General features: G+C 37.1%; 1 protein-coding gene across 1 annotated transcript; it reads left to right on the forward strand.

The window, feature by feature from the left end:
* Window positions 1–7558: 7558 nt before the first annotated feature.
* LOC126700927 (cyclic nucleotide-gated ion channel 2-like) lies at window positions 7559–16093 on the forward strand. The gene is made up of 8 exons (XM_050399091.1): window positions 7559–7575; window positions 7685–8360; window positions 13489–13704; window positions 13871–14193; window positions 14552–14663; window positions 14798–15034; window positions 15253–15339; window positions 15421–16093. The coding sequence occupies exons 1-8, from the start codon at window positions 7559–7561 to the stop codon at window positions 15904–15906; spliced, it is 2154 nt and encodes a 717-aa protein (XP_050255048.1). The 3' UTR covers window positions 15907–16093.
* Window positions 16094–19457: the final 3364 nt, after the last annotated feature.

Consider the following 19457-nt stretch of genomic DNA (forward strand, 5'->3'; position numbering starts at 1 on the left):
TCCACGGCTAAAACTTCAGTCTCCTCCACGGAAAAATTGCCTGGGAGTACTCTGCAAAGGGCAGCAACAGCCTCTCCTCTAAAGTCCCTTATAACCACTCCAATACTTGAGCGTCTTTCATCATTTGCAATTGCCCCATCAACATTTATCTTGTATACCTCAATTGGTGGCTTTTTCCAACAAACCTCACAAGACGAAGGACACAACAAATAAACTTCGATGCTTCTTTATAATCAGAAAGCATACTTATTGCATAATTCCAGACCTGACCTGCCTCCTGATTGACTGACTCAAACACTCTCAGATTTCTATTATGCCAAATTACCCAAGCTACCACAACCATAAGCTCCAGGTCTCTAGGAGTTCCTGCATATAAGAGTTTTAAAGCCAATTCAGAGAAATCTTGGTTTTCAGCCCCAATTACAATTGGGCACTCCTTCCACTGATCCCATATTTCCTTCACAACACCACATTTGAAAAGAGTGTAGGGAATGGATTCAGTTTCCAGCCCACACACGGGGCACATTCCATCCGTTTTTACCCCTCTCTTTCTTAAATTTAGCATCGTTGGCAAAGCATTAATACAAGCTTTCCATGTGAATATTCTTATTTTTGGAGAGATTTTTAACTGCCAAATTCATTTCCATAAAGGTGTTCTAGGATCACCATGAGAGCACTCTCCACTTCTTGATGAGTTTATCACAGTGAGGGCAATATAATACGCACTCTTCACTAAAAATTCTCCTCTTTTGTTTCCCACCCAAATTATTTTATCCTTTGGAAGATTGTAGCATAGTGGAATATTGAGGATTGTTTCTACCTCAAAGGGGAGGAATAAATACTTCAATGTATCAACTTTCCATCTTTTAGTATCTTCATCAATTAGGGTAGAAACCATAGGGAAATCATCAAAAGGTTGAGGGGGAGAGATTACCTTATAGGTTGTTGGGGTGGGGAGCCACTTGTCCTCCCGTATGTGGATTAGTCTGCCATTGCCTACTCTCCATTGGGTACCCTTCCAGATCACTTCAAGGCCTTTAAAAATACTCTTCCATGTATATGAAGGACTGCAGCCCAACTTTGACTTTAAAAAATCCCCATTTGGGTAGTACCTAGCTTTATAGACTTTGTCACAAAGGGAATCCAGATTGGATAGGAGTCTCTACCCTTGCTTGGCAAGCATTGCTAGGTTAAAAGCTTGGAAGTTACGAAAGCCCATACATACCACCATTTGACTTTGATTTACACATTTTCTCCCAACTCACCCACGTGATTTTAGACTCTTCTTGTTGTTGCCCCTACTAGAATTTCCTTATCATTCCTTCAATCTGCTCACACAACTTTTCGAAATTAAGAAGCAACTCATTGTATAAGTGGGAACCGCTTGCGCTACGGCCTTTATATCAGGATCTCCTTTCCTCCAATGGACAATAATTTTCCTTTCCACCCCGCTAATTTCCTCCCAACCTTTTCCTTCATTTTAGCAAACATTTCGGTTTTAGATCTTCCAATGATGGAAGGAAGCCCTAGATATTTACTATGCCTAGTGTCTTGCATTGGGCCAAGGATGTTTAACACCTCACATCTTTTTTCATGGGGAGTGTTGTGACTGAAGAAAACTGAAGACTTCTTGGCATTTACTTTTTGACCAGAGGTAGCTTCGTAAAGCTCAAGAATCTCAATGAGTTTATGGCATTCTTGATTAATAGCTTTGCAAAACAGTAAGCTGTCGTTCGCAAAAAATAAATGAGTAACCATAGGACATCCCCTGCAAATAGAGATTCCACTCAACATCTGATTCCTTGCTGCATCCTTAATTAATGATGAGAATCCATCTGCACATAACAGAAACAAGTAAGGAGATAAGGGGTCTCCTTGTCGAAGACCTCTTGTAGGAAAAATACATCTGTGGATTGCTCCATTGATAATCATAGAATAGGAAACAGTAGTTATGCACTGCATAATTAGTTGAATCCATTTTTCAGGGAAGCCCATTTTTTCCATTAATTTCTCACAAGATCATAGGCCTTACTCATGTGGAGCCTAACCGCCATAAATTTTTCTTTCCCCTCCTTTTTATGTTGTAGATAGTGCATCAATTCAAAGGTGACTAATACATTGTCGGTAATGAGGCTCTCTGAAAGAAATGCACTTTGGTTTTCAGATATAATCTGAGGGATGATGTTTTTTAGGCGGTTTGCAATTACTTTTGATACCAGCATGTATACTACATTGCTTAAACTTATTGGCCTAAAATTAGACATTTTGGACGGACTATTGATTTTTGGGATCAAGGTAATGTTGGTTCTATTTATATCAGCAATTGACATATTGGAATTTAACACATTCAGAATTGCTTCCACTTCTTCCCTTGTATATGTTGATATCAATCTTTGATTCATCTCATCAGTTACTCTGGTAGGGATTGTGTTAGTGACTTCTGAAATTCTGCTAGGGTGGGAGGTAGTAAACAGCATCTCAAAGTAAGAAATAGTTGTTGGTACAATGCTCTCATTTGTATCATACTAGTTCCCATTCTCATCCCAGATGCCACTAATTGTTTTTTTCTTTCTCCTCTAAGAAGCCTTCGAATGAAAAAAACTTTGTGTTGCGATCCCCTTGATCATACCAAAGAACTCTTGACCTCTGATGCCATAAGATCTCCTCGCAATCAAGAAGATCATTAATCTTCCTTCTTAAAATGTTTATCTCCTTCCCCATGATTCCGTTCCTATCTTGGAGAGTCAGCGCATTAAGAGCTTTCCTTTTGCTTTGGATTTGCTTTGACACATAACCAAAAACCGACTTATTCCATCTCGCCAAGTCCGCTGCACAGTTTTGAAGACTTGTAGCTATGCCCTCAGGTATGCCTTGGTGTAAACTACCCTCCCATGCATTTTTTATGATTTCCTTACACTCCTCTTTTTTTGTACACATTTCCTCGAAATGGAACCTACACTTTCATGAAGGTTGCACTACAATGGAGTCAGCAATCAATAAAGCACAATGGTCAGAGGTTGAATCTACCAAATGGAGGACTCTTGTTCCATTAAACATGTTAATCCAATCGTTGGTGGTGAGAGCTTGATCTAACCTCAAATATACATGATTAATTTTCCCCTTCTTGCATGTTACACCACGTGAAGTCAGGACCGCTATACCCCAAATTTGTAAATCCACAGGCATTAACCACCTCCTTAAAGCCATCCATTTGCTTTTGGGGTCTTGGAGCCCCACCCCCCCCCCCCCCTCCCCCCAACTTTTCCTCCCCAGACAGAATCTCATTGAAGTCACCAAAGCACAACCAAGAGAGTTGAAATTTTCTGTTCAAAATAGCAAGTCCTTCCCATGACTCTTTCCTTCTATGTGCCTCTAGGTTTCCATAAAAATCTGTAATTCTCCACTTGAAGCCTAAGCCTTGCTCTGTGATAAACGCATCAATAAAACTTCTAGAATATCCCATGATTTCCAAATCAACTTCTCTTTTCCACAACATTGCTAAACCTCCTCTCCTACCCTTTCTGGGTACAATAAGCCCATTAATAAAATTGATTTTTTCCATTACTTTTTCCATAGCTTTCTTCTTTATTTTTGTTTCCGAACGGAAAACAATTTTGGGATCCCATCGTTGGACTAATTCGCCCAACACTCTAACAGTCTGAAGGTTCCCAAGCCTCCGGCAGTTCCATCCTAAGGAAATCATTGCTTTCGACGGTGCTGCTTAGCAGCCACCGCCGTTTCCTCACAAATTTTCTCTTTTTTCTTACCTTCACCATCACAGCTTTTCTTTTGGAACCGACCTTCACTTTCTGCCAGCGCCTCTGTATTCTCACGTCTCTTCGTAACCACTATTACCTCCTGGGTCTTCATGCTTGCTTCTTGGGCCTTCCTAACCTCCCTAGCAATCTTTTTTAAATTCCCTTTACTCGCCCCACACTTTCCTTTACTTGGGCCGACTAACACATCTCTGCTTTCATTGTTTTCCTTGTTCATCATGGGCTTAAGTGGACTTGTAACTTCTTGCTCATCCTTGTTGGGCTTCATGGACTGGCCACTATTGATAACCCTTCCTCGTTAGTTTTGAACAACTCCTTGACTAGACAAATTTTGGTTACCTTTTGTACATTACGTGGCCCCTTTTCCTTGCTTAATTCCTGCTTCACAATTTCGGAGTTGTCCCATCCACTCTGGTTGCTTGCTGCACACATCTTTGACCTTCCATCATATCTCTCTTTTCCAAAATTTTTCCCTTCTTCGAGGTTGTCTTTCCCGCCTGGACTACCACTTCCTTCATTTCCACTTTGAACGGAAACAACCAAGTCCTCCGCCGTGGCTTGAGACTTTGTTCTAGGCTCGACTCCACTCTTTGGCTTGTGACTTCTACTTCTCGAGGCTCTCATCCTTCGTTTGTTCCTTTTGAGGTTCCCCCTGCCCTCATCCACTCTCCGTATTGACGATCCAGAGGTTGCTTCTCAGTCAGCATACAACAATGCTTTTTATCATGTCCAATTTTTCCGCAGGTGAAACAGAACCTGGATAATCTCTCATATTTAAAGGATACCCAACATCTTTCTCCATCCATATTTGTAATATATCCACCCCCTTCTTAGTGGTTTCTCAATGGGTAAGTCTACCCTTACTCACATAAACTTAGCTTGCTCTGCTTGCCATGACCGTTTGTCCACCTCAGTAACTCTTCCTATCTTGCCACCAATATCATGTCCAGCTTCTTTTGTCATGTGCTCGACTAGTAAGCCCCAAACTTGGACCCAAAATGGTGCATGGGTGAAGACCAAATTGGCTGTTGATAAACCCCTTCTCCATCAGCATAAGAGCAGGAGGTTATTTTCGAAATTCCATTGCCCACTTCTCTCAACCCACTCTAGCTGATACATTGAACTAAATTTGAATTACAAGATATTATTTCCAACCTCAACTATTCTAAGGTTAGAACCCATCTTCCATGCCGATCTCAAAGTATTCTTGAGGGCTTGCTAATTTTGTTGGTGATCTACTAGCAATCTCCCAAACAAGCTTAGCGCACATTCTTCCAGCAAGTTTGGTGTACTGTTGGATGATATGAAAATATCTTCCTCTTCTTCTTTGGTAAGCTGTAGGTTTTTTAAGCTGTCAACAACGGTTTGCTCTATATCATGTGATAAATTAGCGATGTGGTATTTAGAAAGGAAACGTGACAAGTGAGAGGGAAGGACCCTTAGGCTCTGAGGCTTAAGGGAGAAAAGGCTCGCTCCATGTCGAGAGAGAAGGAACTCGAGAAAAGTGCAATGAGATTTCCTGGATTTGGTTTCGATACCATATAAAAATTGTTGAGTGAATGATTAAAAAACAAAAAGCAGAAGCAAGATTTTAACATGATACATCCACAAAGGAAAGTCCTAATTAAACAGTTATATATTTGATAAAATCTTTTAGACATTGACAGTTTAAGAAATTAGACGGTGTCTGGTTTGGGGAATTTATATTATATTCCAATAACCAGATTTTTTGGAATGTAATACTTGAAAATGTAGTTATGCTCATGTTTGGTTTGAATAGAAATCTAATACAATTTTTGGGAATATTAGATTATCATTCTTAAGAATGTAATAGTAATTATTGAATTTTTCCAAAATATTCTTAAATTTATACAAAATTTCAAATGTGTTTTTCATAATTTTTTAATTTATTTTTTTTATAAAAATAATGAGAAAAATAATAAAATATATAACAAAACAAGAAGAAGACACCAAAAGAAATACATGGTAGAGCTAGAAAAGTTTTTCAAGGGGACCAAGCTATATATATATATATATATATATATTAAATCCTAAGAATAACACACACACATAATATATTTATATTTCTTACACATGAAGAATATATGTTTGTAATATTGATTTAACATATGATATCTCCTTATGTAAACAAAAATATTTACATCAAGTAAGTCTTTACATCTTTGCAAAAGAAAAGAGAAAAAGAAAAAGTCTTGACATTATTGAGGTAATTACACTTCCTTCTATTGAGATTTTGGGAAATGACATTGTATCTCAAACCTGAAGAGAAAAAATATTTTCCCCTCTTCACATTTGTTTGATTTTAAGGGAGAAGAGTGTTTTTTTCTTTCAAGTTTGGAATGGAGTGTCATTTCTCCAAATTTCAAGGTAGAGGAAGTTACATATGGTATACATTAAACACACTTTGATTTAATGAGTATGTATGATATAAGAGTAATTAGAGGGAACAAAAATATTAGTCAACTGTATAAATGAATTACATGTTTTTAGTAAAAATCTAGGGGGCCATTACTTAAATTTATATCTAATTTTTTTATATACCAAAAATACAAAAAGAATGGAGGATTTTTGAAAAGTTAAAGGGAGCCACGTCCCTGCCTCCCTTTGCACTTGATAATAAACACATGCATTTATACATTCCCAATCAATCAATTTGGCAATGGCATTTAAAGTTAAAACATGTGACTTATGAGAGTATAATGTTTTACACATTTGCTTAGATACAACATAAATCTTACTTTGATAGTATAATGTAAACTAAGAATTTTCCTATATAAATTGCTTAAGTAAAATTATGGTAATAATAGTACACATTAAGAAATAGGAATAATTACAAATGAAGTAGTAATAATTATGGGAATACCAGCACGACTAAGAAGAACACCATCAAGGGTGATGGTGTAGTGGTTATTGAGTATACTCACAAGTGATTTAAGGGATAGAGGTCTCAAGTTCGAATTCTTTAATAAAAAACGCTAAAGAAAATTAAACCTATCACCCGTGGCCCCTAATGCCCACTAGCTTAGTACCCTCGCTAATTTCAAATTAATAGACCCTCAAATGCCCATTAGTGCTCTCATGGGTTTGGATAACAATTATAGCTCACCGGTATCTAATGAAAAGGATACTATAATGGTAACACCTATGTAATAAGCCACTTTAGTGACCCCTCTTTACTCTTTTATTCATTAAAAAACAAAAATAAAAAACACCAATATACATTAGAGTTATTTAATGTCTACAAACGTATAGTACATAATTTTCTATAACTATTTTATGTGGTAAATTGTGATTAGTTATGTGTCACTTTTACATAGATCAATAACTCTTTTTCCACCATTCAATGTGTGCCACATCAAAGATATGACAAAATTATGGTATAAAAAGTTGTGATACTATATTTTTTCCCTGTACAGTAAACACAATTAAGCAACTTGATTTCCTTGATGGATATATATAGGTATCTATGCTGACATGGAAGGTAAGTAAGCACTTGGAACCATATGTGGGACCCAGGGGTTCAAATATAGCTAGCCAGCAAGGCAGCCTCCATCACCAACACCCACGTAAGAGTATATCCCTTGTTCTCACAAACATAGTTCCTTCCTTCATGCGCAACGTGCCTCTCTCTCTCTCTCTGACAGGCCATAATACAAGCACTAGTACCACATTACTACCACCCAATTCACACAGTAATCCCTCCCAACCCTCTCTGTCTTTCTCTGCCTCTAGATAGTTTTTCTTATCTTCTACCATCAACAATGTCCTCCTCCTCAAGGTAATTACCAAAAATCTTCTCTCTCTACACATGCAATGTTTATAAGATGTAGACTAATGAGGTTTTTGAATTTCCCACATTCTTTTTCTTTGTTTTTTTGCATAAACAGGTGGGTAGAGCTATCATCAAGAAATTCACACAAAAACAATAACATTAACGCCACCAACAACAATAATAGAAGTAGTATTAGAGATGAAGACAACCCTATTGCCAACTTCAAAGAATGCCATATCTGCAACCAAGTTGGGGTCCCAGTTTTTCACTCCATTCGCTGTGACCCAACAAACAAACCTCACTGGGAATCCTCAGCTGGTTCTTCCTTAATCTCTCTCAAAAACAGCCGATCCTACAGCGACTCACCATGTTTCAGCTCCGATTCAATCGCTCGGACCTGTTGGTGGGGTCCAATCTTGTGTCGTGTCCTGGACCCACGTAGCAAGAACATCAGGAGGTGGAACCGTGGGGTCTTGCTGGCACGTGGCTTGGCCTTGGCAGTTGATCCTCTCTTCTTCAACGTGATGTACATGAGTACTGTAGAGAATGGGCCCCCTTGTTTCTACATGCATGTTGCGTTGGCTATCGTACTCACTGTGGTTCGCACTTGTGTGGACCTGGTTCATCTCTGCCACGTGTGGCTTCAGTTCAGGTTGGCGTACGTGTCTAGCGAATCCATGGTGGTTGGGTGTGGGAAACTCGTGTGGGACGCACGTGCGATTGCCTCTCACAACCTGCGATCTTTTAAAGGCATCTGGTTGGATGCTTTTGTTATTCTTCCGGTTCCCCAGGTTATAATTAATTTCTATCTCATATTCCTATTTATCTTTTCTTTAAAAAAAAAAAAAAAAGATTCCCATTTTAGCGGTGTGTAGCCAACTTGCTGACTCACCAAAATCGATCCGACCCAACCCAACTTGTCAAGTTAGGTTGGTTTTTAGAGCTTGGTGAGTTGGGTTGGATTGGGTTACAAAATTTTTTTGATAGCGGGTTGGGTTGGGTTTGAGTCATAAAATTCCAAATCCGACTCGACCCACCCATATATTTAATATATATTATATAATTAATAAATTTTTTTAAATAACTAACTCTTCCTCCTATTCTATATAAAAACCAATAGTAATGTATATTAGTTTATATATTAATGTATAACTGAGTTGGAATATTAGTTCATATATTAATGTATATTTTGTTTATCAACTTAAGTGGTAAGTGTGATATATTTTTTTTTGCTCAATTTTATAATAATAGTAATAAAAAAATTATTCAACCCATGGGTTCAACTCGACTCAACTCGACTCATATGGGTTGGGTTGGGTTGGACTTATGTGATGAGTTGGGTTGGGTTGAATTTTTTTAACCCACCATAGTGGGTTGGTCAAAAAATCTCTTTAACCCGACTCATGCACACCCCTACCCATTTATCTCTTTTTGTTTCGTTAAACTTTATATATAATTAAAAAAATTAATTTCTTTTTGGAAGGATTTTTTTTTTTTTCATTTAAGATGGGTAATTAATTAAATATTGTTTCACATTCTCTAACATAAATTGTTCACATAATATCCACAAGAATTTTTTCATAAAAGTCCTTCAAGCAAGACATATTGGGTTATGCAATTGCGGATCACTCACTTGACACTCCCATTTTGAAAGCGTATTTAAAAAAATGTTGACATGATATGAAAATGTGTAAGGTTGTAGAAGAATACAAATTTTCTATCCAAATTTTTGTTTTCCAATTCATCTTTCACTAATTATAATATGCCATGTGCTTATTTATTTATTTTTTTCATTTTAAGCTTTTGTAATTCATGGCAAGCTCCGTCCTACTTTTTTTTTTTTTTTTTTTTTTTTTTTATTGCATGTTTTGCAAATATAACTTACCATGTATTTTTATTACTTTCCTTATAAAATAACAAAAATTTGTGCAAGAATGAAAAAGAATACAAATTATCTGTTTCATTTTGCCATATATTCTTTTACCTTTTCTTATAGAATAAGAAAAGTTTAAAATTAAAATAAAATTCAAATAGATGACATATTATAATTAATAGAGTATAAAGTAGAATACAAAAAGTAGGACATATGATTTGTATTAAAAGAGAAGGCCAAAGCTATACTAAATTGATATTCAAATGAATAAAATCCCTATGCTTCCTATCATTAAAATAATAATAAATGAAAAGGAAGAGAAGAATGGTCAGGAAATAATTGTTGGGTGCACGTGGACACCAATGTCCAGCCCACACCGAAGTAGTGCTCATTTAATGAGTTTATGTTTGTGTGTTTCAAGCCACGTGAAGTTGAAATCTCCTAGTTCAATTAGAATTATGAAATAGTAGTGCTCTTCAAGAATTATAATTAAAGTTGAGTTAGGAATCCAAATATTTCTAGGAAAAGATGTGAGGCAGCAGACTTATTATATAAAGTAAGGAGTGGGTGCCGCATAGAAGTGTGCTAAAAAAGAACACAAACAAGAAGAAAAGGGTGTGTCGCATAGTGAAGAAAGATGAGAAAAGGTGAGAGGAGCAACAAGGATTGCTGCACAAGAAAAAAGAGAGCAGCTAAGAGGAAGCCGCTTAAAGAAAGATGACAGCCAAGAAAGAGAGTTGTGCGTGGAGAAGAAAATAAAAAGAAGAGAGCAAAGTGTTGCTGCCTTTGAGAAAGATAATTAGTCAAAGATAATTAGTGTGTGTGTGAGAGCTAAGAAAAATAAAAGATATTTTTCTTTAACCATGAGACATACATAAGAATTATTGTAATTGATTTGATAAATAGTGAATTGATTCGGAGTTTTTCCCGTGGTTTTTCCCTTCAAAGAAAAAGGTTTTTCCACGTAAATATTTATATTCTTGTGTGTGATTGCTATTTTGAATTGATAGCTTTTGTGATAATATTATTCGAGAACCAACAAGTGGTATCAAAGCTAAGGTTAAAGTGGAAGCGATGGCTAGAGAAGAAGGCAAGGCTTCAAGAATTGAGAAGTTTGATGGAATAGACTTCGGGTATTGGAGGATGCAGATTGAAGATTATATCTATGGGAAGAAATTACATCTGCCACTTTTGGGGACAAAACCTGAAACTATGAAGGATGAAGACTGGAACCTTCTTGATAGACAGGTATTAGGAGTTATTCGATTAACTTTGTCAAGATCAGTTGCGCACAATGTTGTGAAAGAAAAGACCACAGTGGATTTGATGAAGGCTTTGTCTAGCATGTATGAAAAGTCGTCGGCTAACAACAAGGTGTATCTGATGAAGAAGTTATTTAATCTGAAGAAGGCAGAAGGCACTCTTGTAGTGCAACATTTGAATGGGTTCAATACAATCACAAATCAATTATCCATGGTGAAAATTGAATTTGATGATGAGGTTTGTGCATTGATTGTTTTGGTTTCTTTACCAAACAGTTGGGAAGCCACGAGAATGGCAATGAGTAATTCTGTAGGGAAAAGCAAACTTAAATATGATGATATTCGAGATTTGATTTTAAGTGAAGAGGTTCGTAGGAGAGATACGAATATAGACAATGCACAAGATCAAGATTTTGTCACGAAGAACAAGAGTAGAGATAGAAACAGAGGACCTAATGATCGAAAATTCAATGGTAGGTCACAATCAAGAGATATATCTTAGTTCAAGGAAACTAGAGAATGCTTCTATTGTGGGAAAAATGGTCACTTAAGAAAAGATTGTTGGCATTGGAATAAGGAGCAAAATAAAGGAAAATATGAAAAGAATGATGGTAAGAAAAATACTATAGCTGCATTGATTGCAAAGGATGTTGTGGTACTCTCCATTGAAGAGCAAAAGTATTGTGAGCATGTGGCTAATAATGATGTTGAGTGGATTGTTGATTCTGCAGCCCCCTACCATATTATCCCTACGAAGGGGTTGTTTACCACGTACAAAGCAGGAGACTTTGGTACAATGAAGATGGGTAATTCTAGTTACTAAAAAATTATGGGAATTGGTGATGTGTGCATTGACACCAATGTTGATAGCATTGTGATGTTGAAGGATGTGCGGCATGTTCCAGATTTAAGGATGAATGTGTTTTCTACATTGACTATGAATCAAGGTGGTTATTGTAACTACCTTGGTAATAGAAGATGGAAACTTACTAAGGGGCCATTGGTTGTTGCAAGAGGACATGCATGTTGCGGTATGTACAGGACTCATGTGAAGATCTGTAAGAAGAAGTTCAATGAGATTAAAGATTTTGAGAAGACTCCAAAGACGAGTGTTGGGATTAATGGTGTTGAAACTAAGAGGGTGAAATTCTCATTACCTAATAGTGCTTCAGAAGAGGAAGTGGTAGGTGACGAAGAATATGAAGATGCTAAGGCTACATGGGATGATGATGAAGTGAAATATCCTAGAGGTCTTGAGCAGGGGGAGCAATATCCTTCACTAGAGATTGTTGAACCTCATGAGAAGAGGACTACTAGAGAACATTGAATTGTTAGCTTCAAGAATAATTGGGCTTCTGATGAGGGGGAGCTTAGGGATTGGATTAAAGAAATCCAAGATAAGATTAATTCTTTGAGAATGGAAGGTATTGACATTGATGAGTTGTTCTCAGTGTTGGTGAAAATAATGAAGAAGGCCAAGCTTGGAGTCGGCTTGATTGACATGGAATTGAATTGAAGAGATAGAATGAAGATCTCCTCCCATTGGTGGGCTGGAGGGGGAGATTCTTAGGTGCACATGGACACCAATGTCCAGCCCACACCGAAGTAGTGCTCATTTAATGAGCTTATGTTTGTGTGACTTTCAAGCCACATGAAGTTGAACTCTATTAGTTCAATTAGAATTATGAAATTGTAGCGCTCTTCAAGAATTATAATTAAAGTTGAGTTAGGAATCCAAATATTCCTAGGAAAAGATGTGAGGCGGTAGACTTATTATATAAAGTAAAGAGTGGGTGCCGCATAGAAGTGTGCTAAAATAGAAGAACACAAACAAGAAAAAAAAAAAAAGGGTGTGTCGCATGGTGAAGAAAGAAGAGAAAAGGTGAGAGGAGCAATAAGGATTGTTGCACAAGAAAAAAGAGAGCAGCTAAGAAGAAGCCGCTTAAAGAAAGAAGACAGCCAAGAAAGAGAGTTGTGTGTGGAGAAGAAAATTAAAAGGAGAGAGCAAAGTGTTGCCGCCTTTGAAAAAGATAATTAATCTGTGTGTGAGAGTAAAGAAAAATAAGAGAGATTTCTTCTTTAGCCGTGAGACATACACAAAAATTATTGTAAATGATTTGATAAATAGTGAATTGATTCGGAGTTTGTTTCGTAGTTTTTCCCTTCAAAGAGAAAGGTTTTTTCACGTAAATATTTGTGTTTTTGTTTGTGATTGCTATTTTAAATTACTAGTTTTTGTGATAATATTATTCAGGACCCAACAACAATTAGTTATACACTTAACTTTCAGAGTATTTTCTGTCATCTGTGAAGTAGCCATTAACTTTGCAAGAATTTCCTTGTGAAAAAGCATTGCACCATGCCATGCCATGCCATATTCTTGTGCTTTCAAGAAAATTTGTCAGTGATAAAAATAGGCTGCTTGAAAAACTTCAAGCCCCTAACATGGAAGTTAGGAATAGAGTAGTGCTAGAAATATTATAAATGTTATTATATAAATTTTATAAACTGACGTGTCAAATAATTAAAAAAAATAATTTACATATTTATTTATTATATTATTTAAGTGATAGTAAGTTTTGTGTAATAAAATTATTAATAGTTTTAGCATTTTCCAAAAGAATGAATATTGTATTGAACCAATGATATTAATAAGGTTTTTTTTTTTTTTTTTTTTTTTGGGGGTGGGGGGGGTGTGGGGTAATGCAATAATGGTATTAACGAGCTAATTTATACAGAATAGAACTTATTTTCAATATTTAACTCATATTTCTTCTTTGGCAGGTGGTAATATGGTTGGTTGTACCCAAATTGCTCAAAGAAAATCGGATTAATCTGATAATGACCATACTTCTAGTAACCTACTTTGTTCAATTCTTCGCCAAACTCTACCATAGCATTTACTTGTTGAAAAAACTGCAAAAGGTCACTGGTTATATCTTTGGCAGTGTTTGGTGGCGTTTCAACCTTAATCTCCTTGCATACTTGATTGCTGCTCATGTAGGCCTACCTTTATCCCCCAATATTGTAACTTAAAATTTATGCATTATTAATTATTTGACTCCAAATTTTTATAGAAATAAAGATAGGTTCGGTTAATGGGTGCATTTAGAAAATTTGTTAATTAACTATTTTAGGAAAGTTAAACTGAATTTTTTATCTACAGGTAATCGGTGGATGCTGGTTTGCCCTTTCTACACAACGTTTAGTGTCATGCCTCCATCAACAGTGTGACATGAGTACCAAGTGTAATCTGTCTTTAGTTTGCTCAGAGGCAAGATGTAATAACCAGCATATTCAGTTAGCATCTGGAAAAAACTTAATGGGAAATCAATGTGGTGCTAACTTAACAGCAATAAGGTCATTTTGCTTGGATGAAGACGGGCCATATAATTATGGTATCTATTTGCAGGCACTTCCAGTCTTAACGAGCAATTCCCTGGCTGTTAAGATCCTTTATCCTCTATTCTGGGGCCTTTTGTGCCTTAGGTAATCAGCTAAAGTACTAAAATTATAATATTCTTAGATGGAAATTTAAAATCCTGAGTAAAATAAAATCAATTCATGAATCTCTCTATTTAGACAAGCTTAACAATTAATTTAAACATTTGAGTTTGATTGACACCTTTTGTAAGTGAAAGGATATTCATTTTTAACCAAATGGAGTACAAAAGGTTGGTGGGAATTTCACAATTAATGTGTGAAAATAATGCCAAAAGGAAATCTCAAATTAATGCTACTCCATGAATCTTTGAATTGTAGTTGTGTAATGATTAACTAAATCTTTACACCTAATTTTTTTTTTTGTAATTATATCTATTATTTTATATCATTGATTATTTTACAGCTCTTTTGGTAATGTACTCGCGCCTACAAGCAATGTGTTGGAAGTGATTTTTAGCATATGCATCACACTTGGGGGATTGGCGCTCTTCACTACTTTAGTTGCCAATATCCAGGTGACCCATACGTCGCACTATTCTCGTTTCTCATATGATGGCTCCTAAATATTGTAAAAAAGTTGAGCCTGTAGTATTGATCCTATTGGATATTAGAAATAGGCTAACGATAAGGAGTTCCCAATTTAATAAAGGTATTTTTGCACACGCTCATGGCAACTAAGAAAAATGTGCTACTCAAACATCGAGACATGGTGTGGTGGATGAAACGAAGACAGCTGCCGCTTCATTTGAGACGGAGAGTTCACCGATTTGAACGTCAAAGATGGGCAGCCATGGAAGGGCAGGATGAGATGCAGTTGATCAAAGATTTGCCTGATGGCCTCCGTAGGGAAATTAAACGTTATCTTTGCATAGATCTTGTCAAGAAGGTAACAAGAACCATCTGCCAAAACTTCATAAACATTGTGCATTATTAATTGAACATGTGATTCGATCTTTGGATAAATTGCTTGTAAATTAGGATCAAATTAAGGCTAATAAATTCAATGAGTATCTATTAGAGTTCATTCCTCTACATGGTTTTGTATTCAATATTAATTATTTTGAAAATGAACTTATGTTAATTATTGTATTTTCTATTTCTTAGGTCCCTCTATTCCAAATGTTAGATGATCTTATTCTTGACAACATCTGTGATCTAGTCACGCCTTATATCTACGGCAAGGGTGAAAAGGTGAGAAACTATGCAATTACGTACACCATTACCATAGACTTTTTAGAAGTTGTTAAACTTTTTGATATTCCTATGAAGCAGATTATCAGAGAAGGAGACCCTGTGCAAAGGATGGTGTTTGTTGTTCATGGTCGTGTAAGACGTAGTCAAGCCCTTAACAGAGGATTCATTGGCAATAGTATGCTTCAACCTGGTAGCTTTTTCGGTGATGAGCTTCTATCATGGTGCCTCCGCCGCCCATTTATAGATCGCCTTCCATCCTCATCCGCAACATTTGTTTGTGCAGAATCCATAGAAGCATATTGTCTTGATGCAGACCAACTCCAGTATATTACTGATCATTTTCGATACCAATTTGCCAGTGATAGACTTATGCGGACAATGAGATATTACTCATCCAATTGGCGAACATGGGCAGCAGTGACTATACAAATTGCTTGGCGTCGCAACAAGACGAGAACCAAGGGTACTGTGAGTCTTCTGATGCACAATAGAGGCACTGATAGCCTGCTCAGACATTATGCTGTATACTTCATGTCACTCAAGCCTCAAGATCGCCTTGAATAAGGCAATTGTGAGCAACGTTTGGTTGTTCTTACCAATTATTTGACAAACTCATTTTCTCTCAATTTCTTTTTTTTGGAATTACATGGATTGTACAGCAATAAGTGATCTGAAATGTACAGACTTTCTTTCTCCAAATGATTAGAAATTTGTGTACCTAAAAAAGGGAAAGAAATTTCTGTCAACTTAAATTAATTATAGGAGTTACAAAAAGGAGTTTGGATCCTTTTGTTATATGGGTGGCAAACAATGGTGAAGTGGTAACTAATAAACTCATTAGTGCGCAGATGAGTATCCATCTTATATTTAATGGCAAACAATGGAGATGACAATAAGGTAACATAGATTTGTAACCAGAGTCCATTATATCATCTTCGTGCGTTTTTGCCACAAAAATTCCTACAAACTAGACAATCAATGTTGGATTATTGGAATATGTGAGACATGAAAGAGATGATTGATTTTGGTTGGCCTAAGGTTCTCTTATAGGTTAAGGTTGGCCGAGGGTTCTCTTATGGGCACTTAACCCATGATTCATGAAACAACAGTTAGAAGTACTTTTGGCATTCATGTCCCTTGTATGCACGATCATTATTTTCTTTTTCTTTTTTTCCTTTTTTTTTTGCCGATAATTGGGGGAGGGGAGATTGAAGGGAATTTAACCAAAATTCCAACCTGTGAGAAACAAAACAAATAGAGAAAACACACGTCAAAGAAAATAATCACACGCACAAGACAATATTTACGTGGTTCGGCAATTTGCCTACGTCCACGGAGTTGCAGGGATTTCACTATTATCAGGGAAAATACAATAGTGCACGAGAACACTCTCAAGAAACCCAAATCCCAATTACACCCTAGCACTCTCTCACAGAAAAAATAAGAATAGAAGCTGGTTGCCTCTCTTTTCTCTATTTTCTCTCATGCGGCTTGCTCACTAGGTTAATTGGAATTTTTCTTAAATCAATTCTCTTCTTTTTAGCCACATATAATTAAGTACATATATATATTACTTTATGTAAAGTCGGCTGAGTGGGATTCCTAATACAACTTGTATTAGGTCAATTTATGGCCGGATTGGGCCTTATGGGCTTGTGGCAAATTCAAGCCACACTAACAAATCTCCACCTTGGCTTGAATTGATCAAGCTACACTAGCAAACTCCTCCATCAGCTCCACCTTAGCCCTTAAGGGCTCACAAGCTGCAAACATCAGCCACAATCCTCCATAACACAATCCCTCATCCTTGCAACTCGTCCTCCTATCCTCAAGCTAGAAGACCAATTGAAGCTGCGCACAACTTCAACTTCTCAATAGTGACACCCTTAGTCAACATGTCTGCCGGGTTCTTAGATCCACAAATCTTCTCAAGCATTACCAGCTTATCTTCAACAAGGTAACGGATAAAGTGGTATTTTGTCTGTATGTGCTTCGACTTTGAATGAAAAGCCGAATTTTTGGCAAGAAAGATTGCACTCTGACTGTCACTGTGTAGAATGCCCATCTCCTGCTTCTTACCCAATTCATCTAAGAAACCATGTAACCAAATCATCTCCTTTCCAGCTTCAGTTGCTGCAACATACTCAGCTTCTGTACTAGATAAAGTAACAATCTTCTATAGATTTGAAGCCCATGATATAGCTGTACCACCCAGAGTGAAAACAAACCCTGTAGTACTCTTTCTACTGTCAATATCACCAGCAAAATCAGCATCTACATAACCCTGCAGTTTCAAACTTGCACCTGTGAAGCAAAGACATGTATCTGATGAACCCTTCAGATATCTCAGAATCCACTTGACTGCCTCCCAATGCTGCTTTCCAGGCCTACTCATGAATCTGCTCACAACTCCCACTGCATGTGCAATGTCTGGCCTTGTACACACCATAGCATACATCAAGCTGCCAATAGCTGAGGCATAGGGCACCTTGCTCATATGGTCCATTTCTTCTTCTGTCTTCTGTGATTGTTCTTTACTTAGCTTGAAATGACTACCCAAGGGTGTGCTCACTGGTTTAGCTTCATTCATGTTGAACCTACTGAGAACTTTCTTCACATACTCTGACTGTGAAAGCTTTAATGTACCATTAGTCTTGTCTCTAATGATTCTCATACCAAGGATTTGTTTTGTAGCTCCCAAATCCTTCATTGCAAACTGTTTGGACAATTGCTTCTTTAGATTATTAATCTCCTCAATGCTAGACCCTGTAATAAGCATATCATCCACATATAACAGTAATATGATGTAAGAATTGTCAAAAGACTTAACATAGCAACAGTAATCAACTTCACATCTCTTGAACCCAATTCTATGCATAAAACTGTCAAATTTCTTGTACCATTGTCTAGGAGCTTGTTTTAGGCCATACAAGCTCTTTCTCAGTTTGCAGACTAAATTCTCTTGTCCTTGAGCAATGAACCCTTCTGGCTGAATCATGTAAAGGTCTTCCTCTAAGTCACCATGAAGGAATGCTGTCTTCACATCTAATTGCTCAAGATGTAAGTTTTCTGCAGCCACCATTCCCAGTACTAGTCTGATTGTTGACATCTTCACAACTGGAGAAAATATCTCTGTGTAGTCAATGCCTTCCTTCTGCTGGAACCCTTTAACAACTAATCTGGCCTTGTAACGTTTGCTACCATCATGCTCATTCTTTATTCTGTATACCCACTTGTTGTGCAAAGCCTTCTTTCCTACTGGCAATTCAGTCAGTTCCCATGTCTGATTCCCCAACAAGGAATTCATCTCATCCTTCATGGCTAACTCCCACTTACTTGAATTTTCATCTTGCAAGGCTTCATCATAACACTCTGGCTCACCACCATCAGTCAACAGGAGATAATTTAGAGTAGGTGAATAACGCTGTGGAGGTCTAATGTTCCTGGAAGATCTGCGGACTTCAGCTACAGGTGTACTCAGATCTACCTGTGAATTTACATTCTCTTTATCTTCTTCACCCCTTTTCTGGACAGTACCTTCAGTCAATTCATCTAAGTTGACAAACTCAGATTTCTTTTGATCTATCTCTGTAACATCTGACACTACAGTTAACCTGTCCTTGTACATAACCTGTTCATTAAATATCACATTTCTACTTCTGATGATTTTCCTGTTTTGTTCATCCCAAAACCTATAGCCAAATTTCTCATCACCATAGCCAATGAAAAAACATATTTTAGACTTTGCATCAAGTTTACTACGAGCATCAGAATCAATATGAACATAGGAAACACAACCAAAAACTTTTAAGTGTGAAAACTTTACCTCTTTACCGCTCTAAACCTCCTCAGGAAGTCTGAACTCCATGGGAACTGAAGGTCCTCGGTTTATCAGGTAAGCTGCAATGCTAACAGCATCAGCCCAAAAAGTTTTTGGTAGTCCAGCATGCAACCTCATACTCCTAGCACGCTCATTGAGAGTTGTGTTCATGCGCTCAGCCACACCATTCTGCTGTGGTGTCCCAGGAATGGTCTTCTCCATCCTAATTCCCTGTGCAGCACAATATTCACTGAACCCTCCATCTATGTACTCTCCTCCATTATCTGACCTCAAA

The sequence above is a fragment of the Quercus robur genome, chromosome 9, assembly GCF_932294415.1.
Source record: "Quercus robur chromosome 9, dhQueRobu3.1, whole genome shotgun sequence".
In the NCBI taxonomy this organism is placed as follows: Eukaryota; Viridiplantae; Streptophyta; class Magnoliopsida; order Fagales; family Fagaceae; genus Quercus; species Quercus robur.

What these genes read in the sequence shown, in the direction of transcription:
- LOC126700927 (XM_050399091.1), top strand. An exon ending in CATACTTGATTGCTGCTCAT is followed by an intron (nt 13,705 to 13,870) that starts GTAGGCCTACCT and finishes TTTTATCTACAG; the next exon opens with GTAATCGGTGGATGCTGGTT. An exon ending in TGGGGCCTTTTGTGCCTTAG is followed by an intron (nt 14,194 to 14,551) that starts GTAATCAGCTAA and finishes ATTATTTTACAG; the next exon opens with CTCTTTTGGTAATGTACTCG.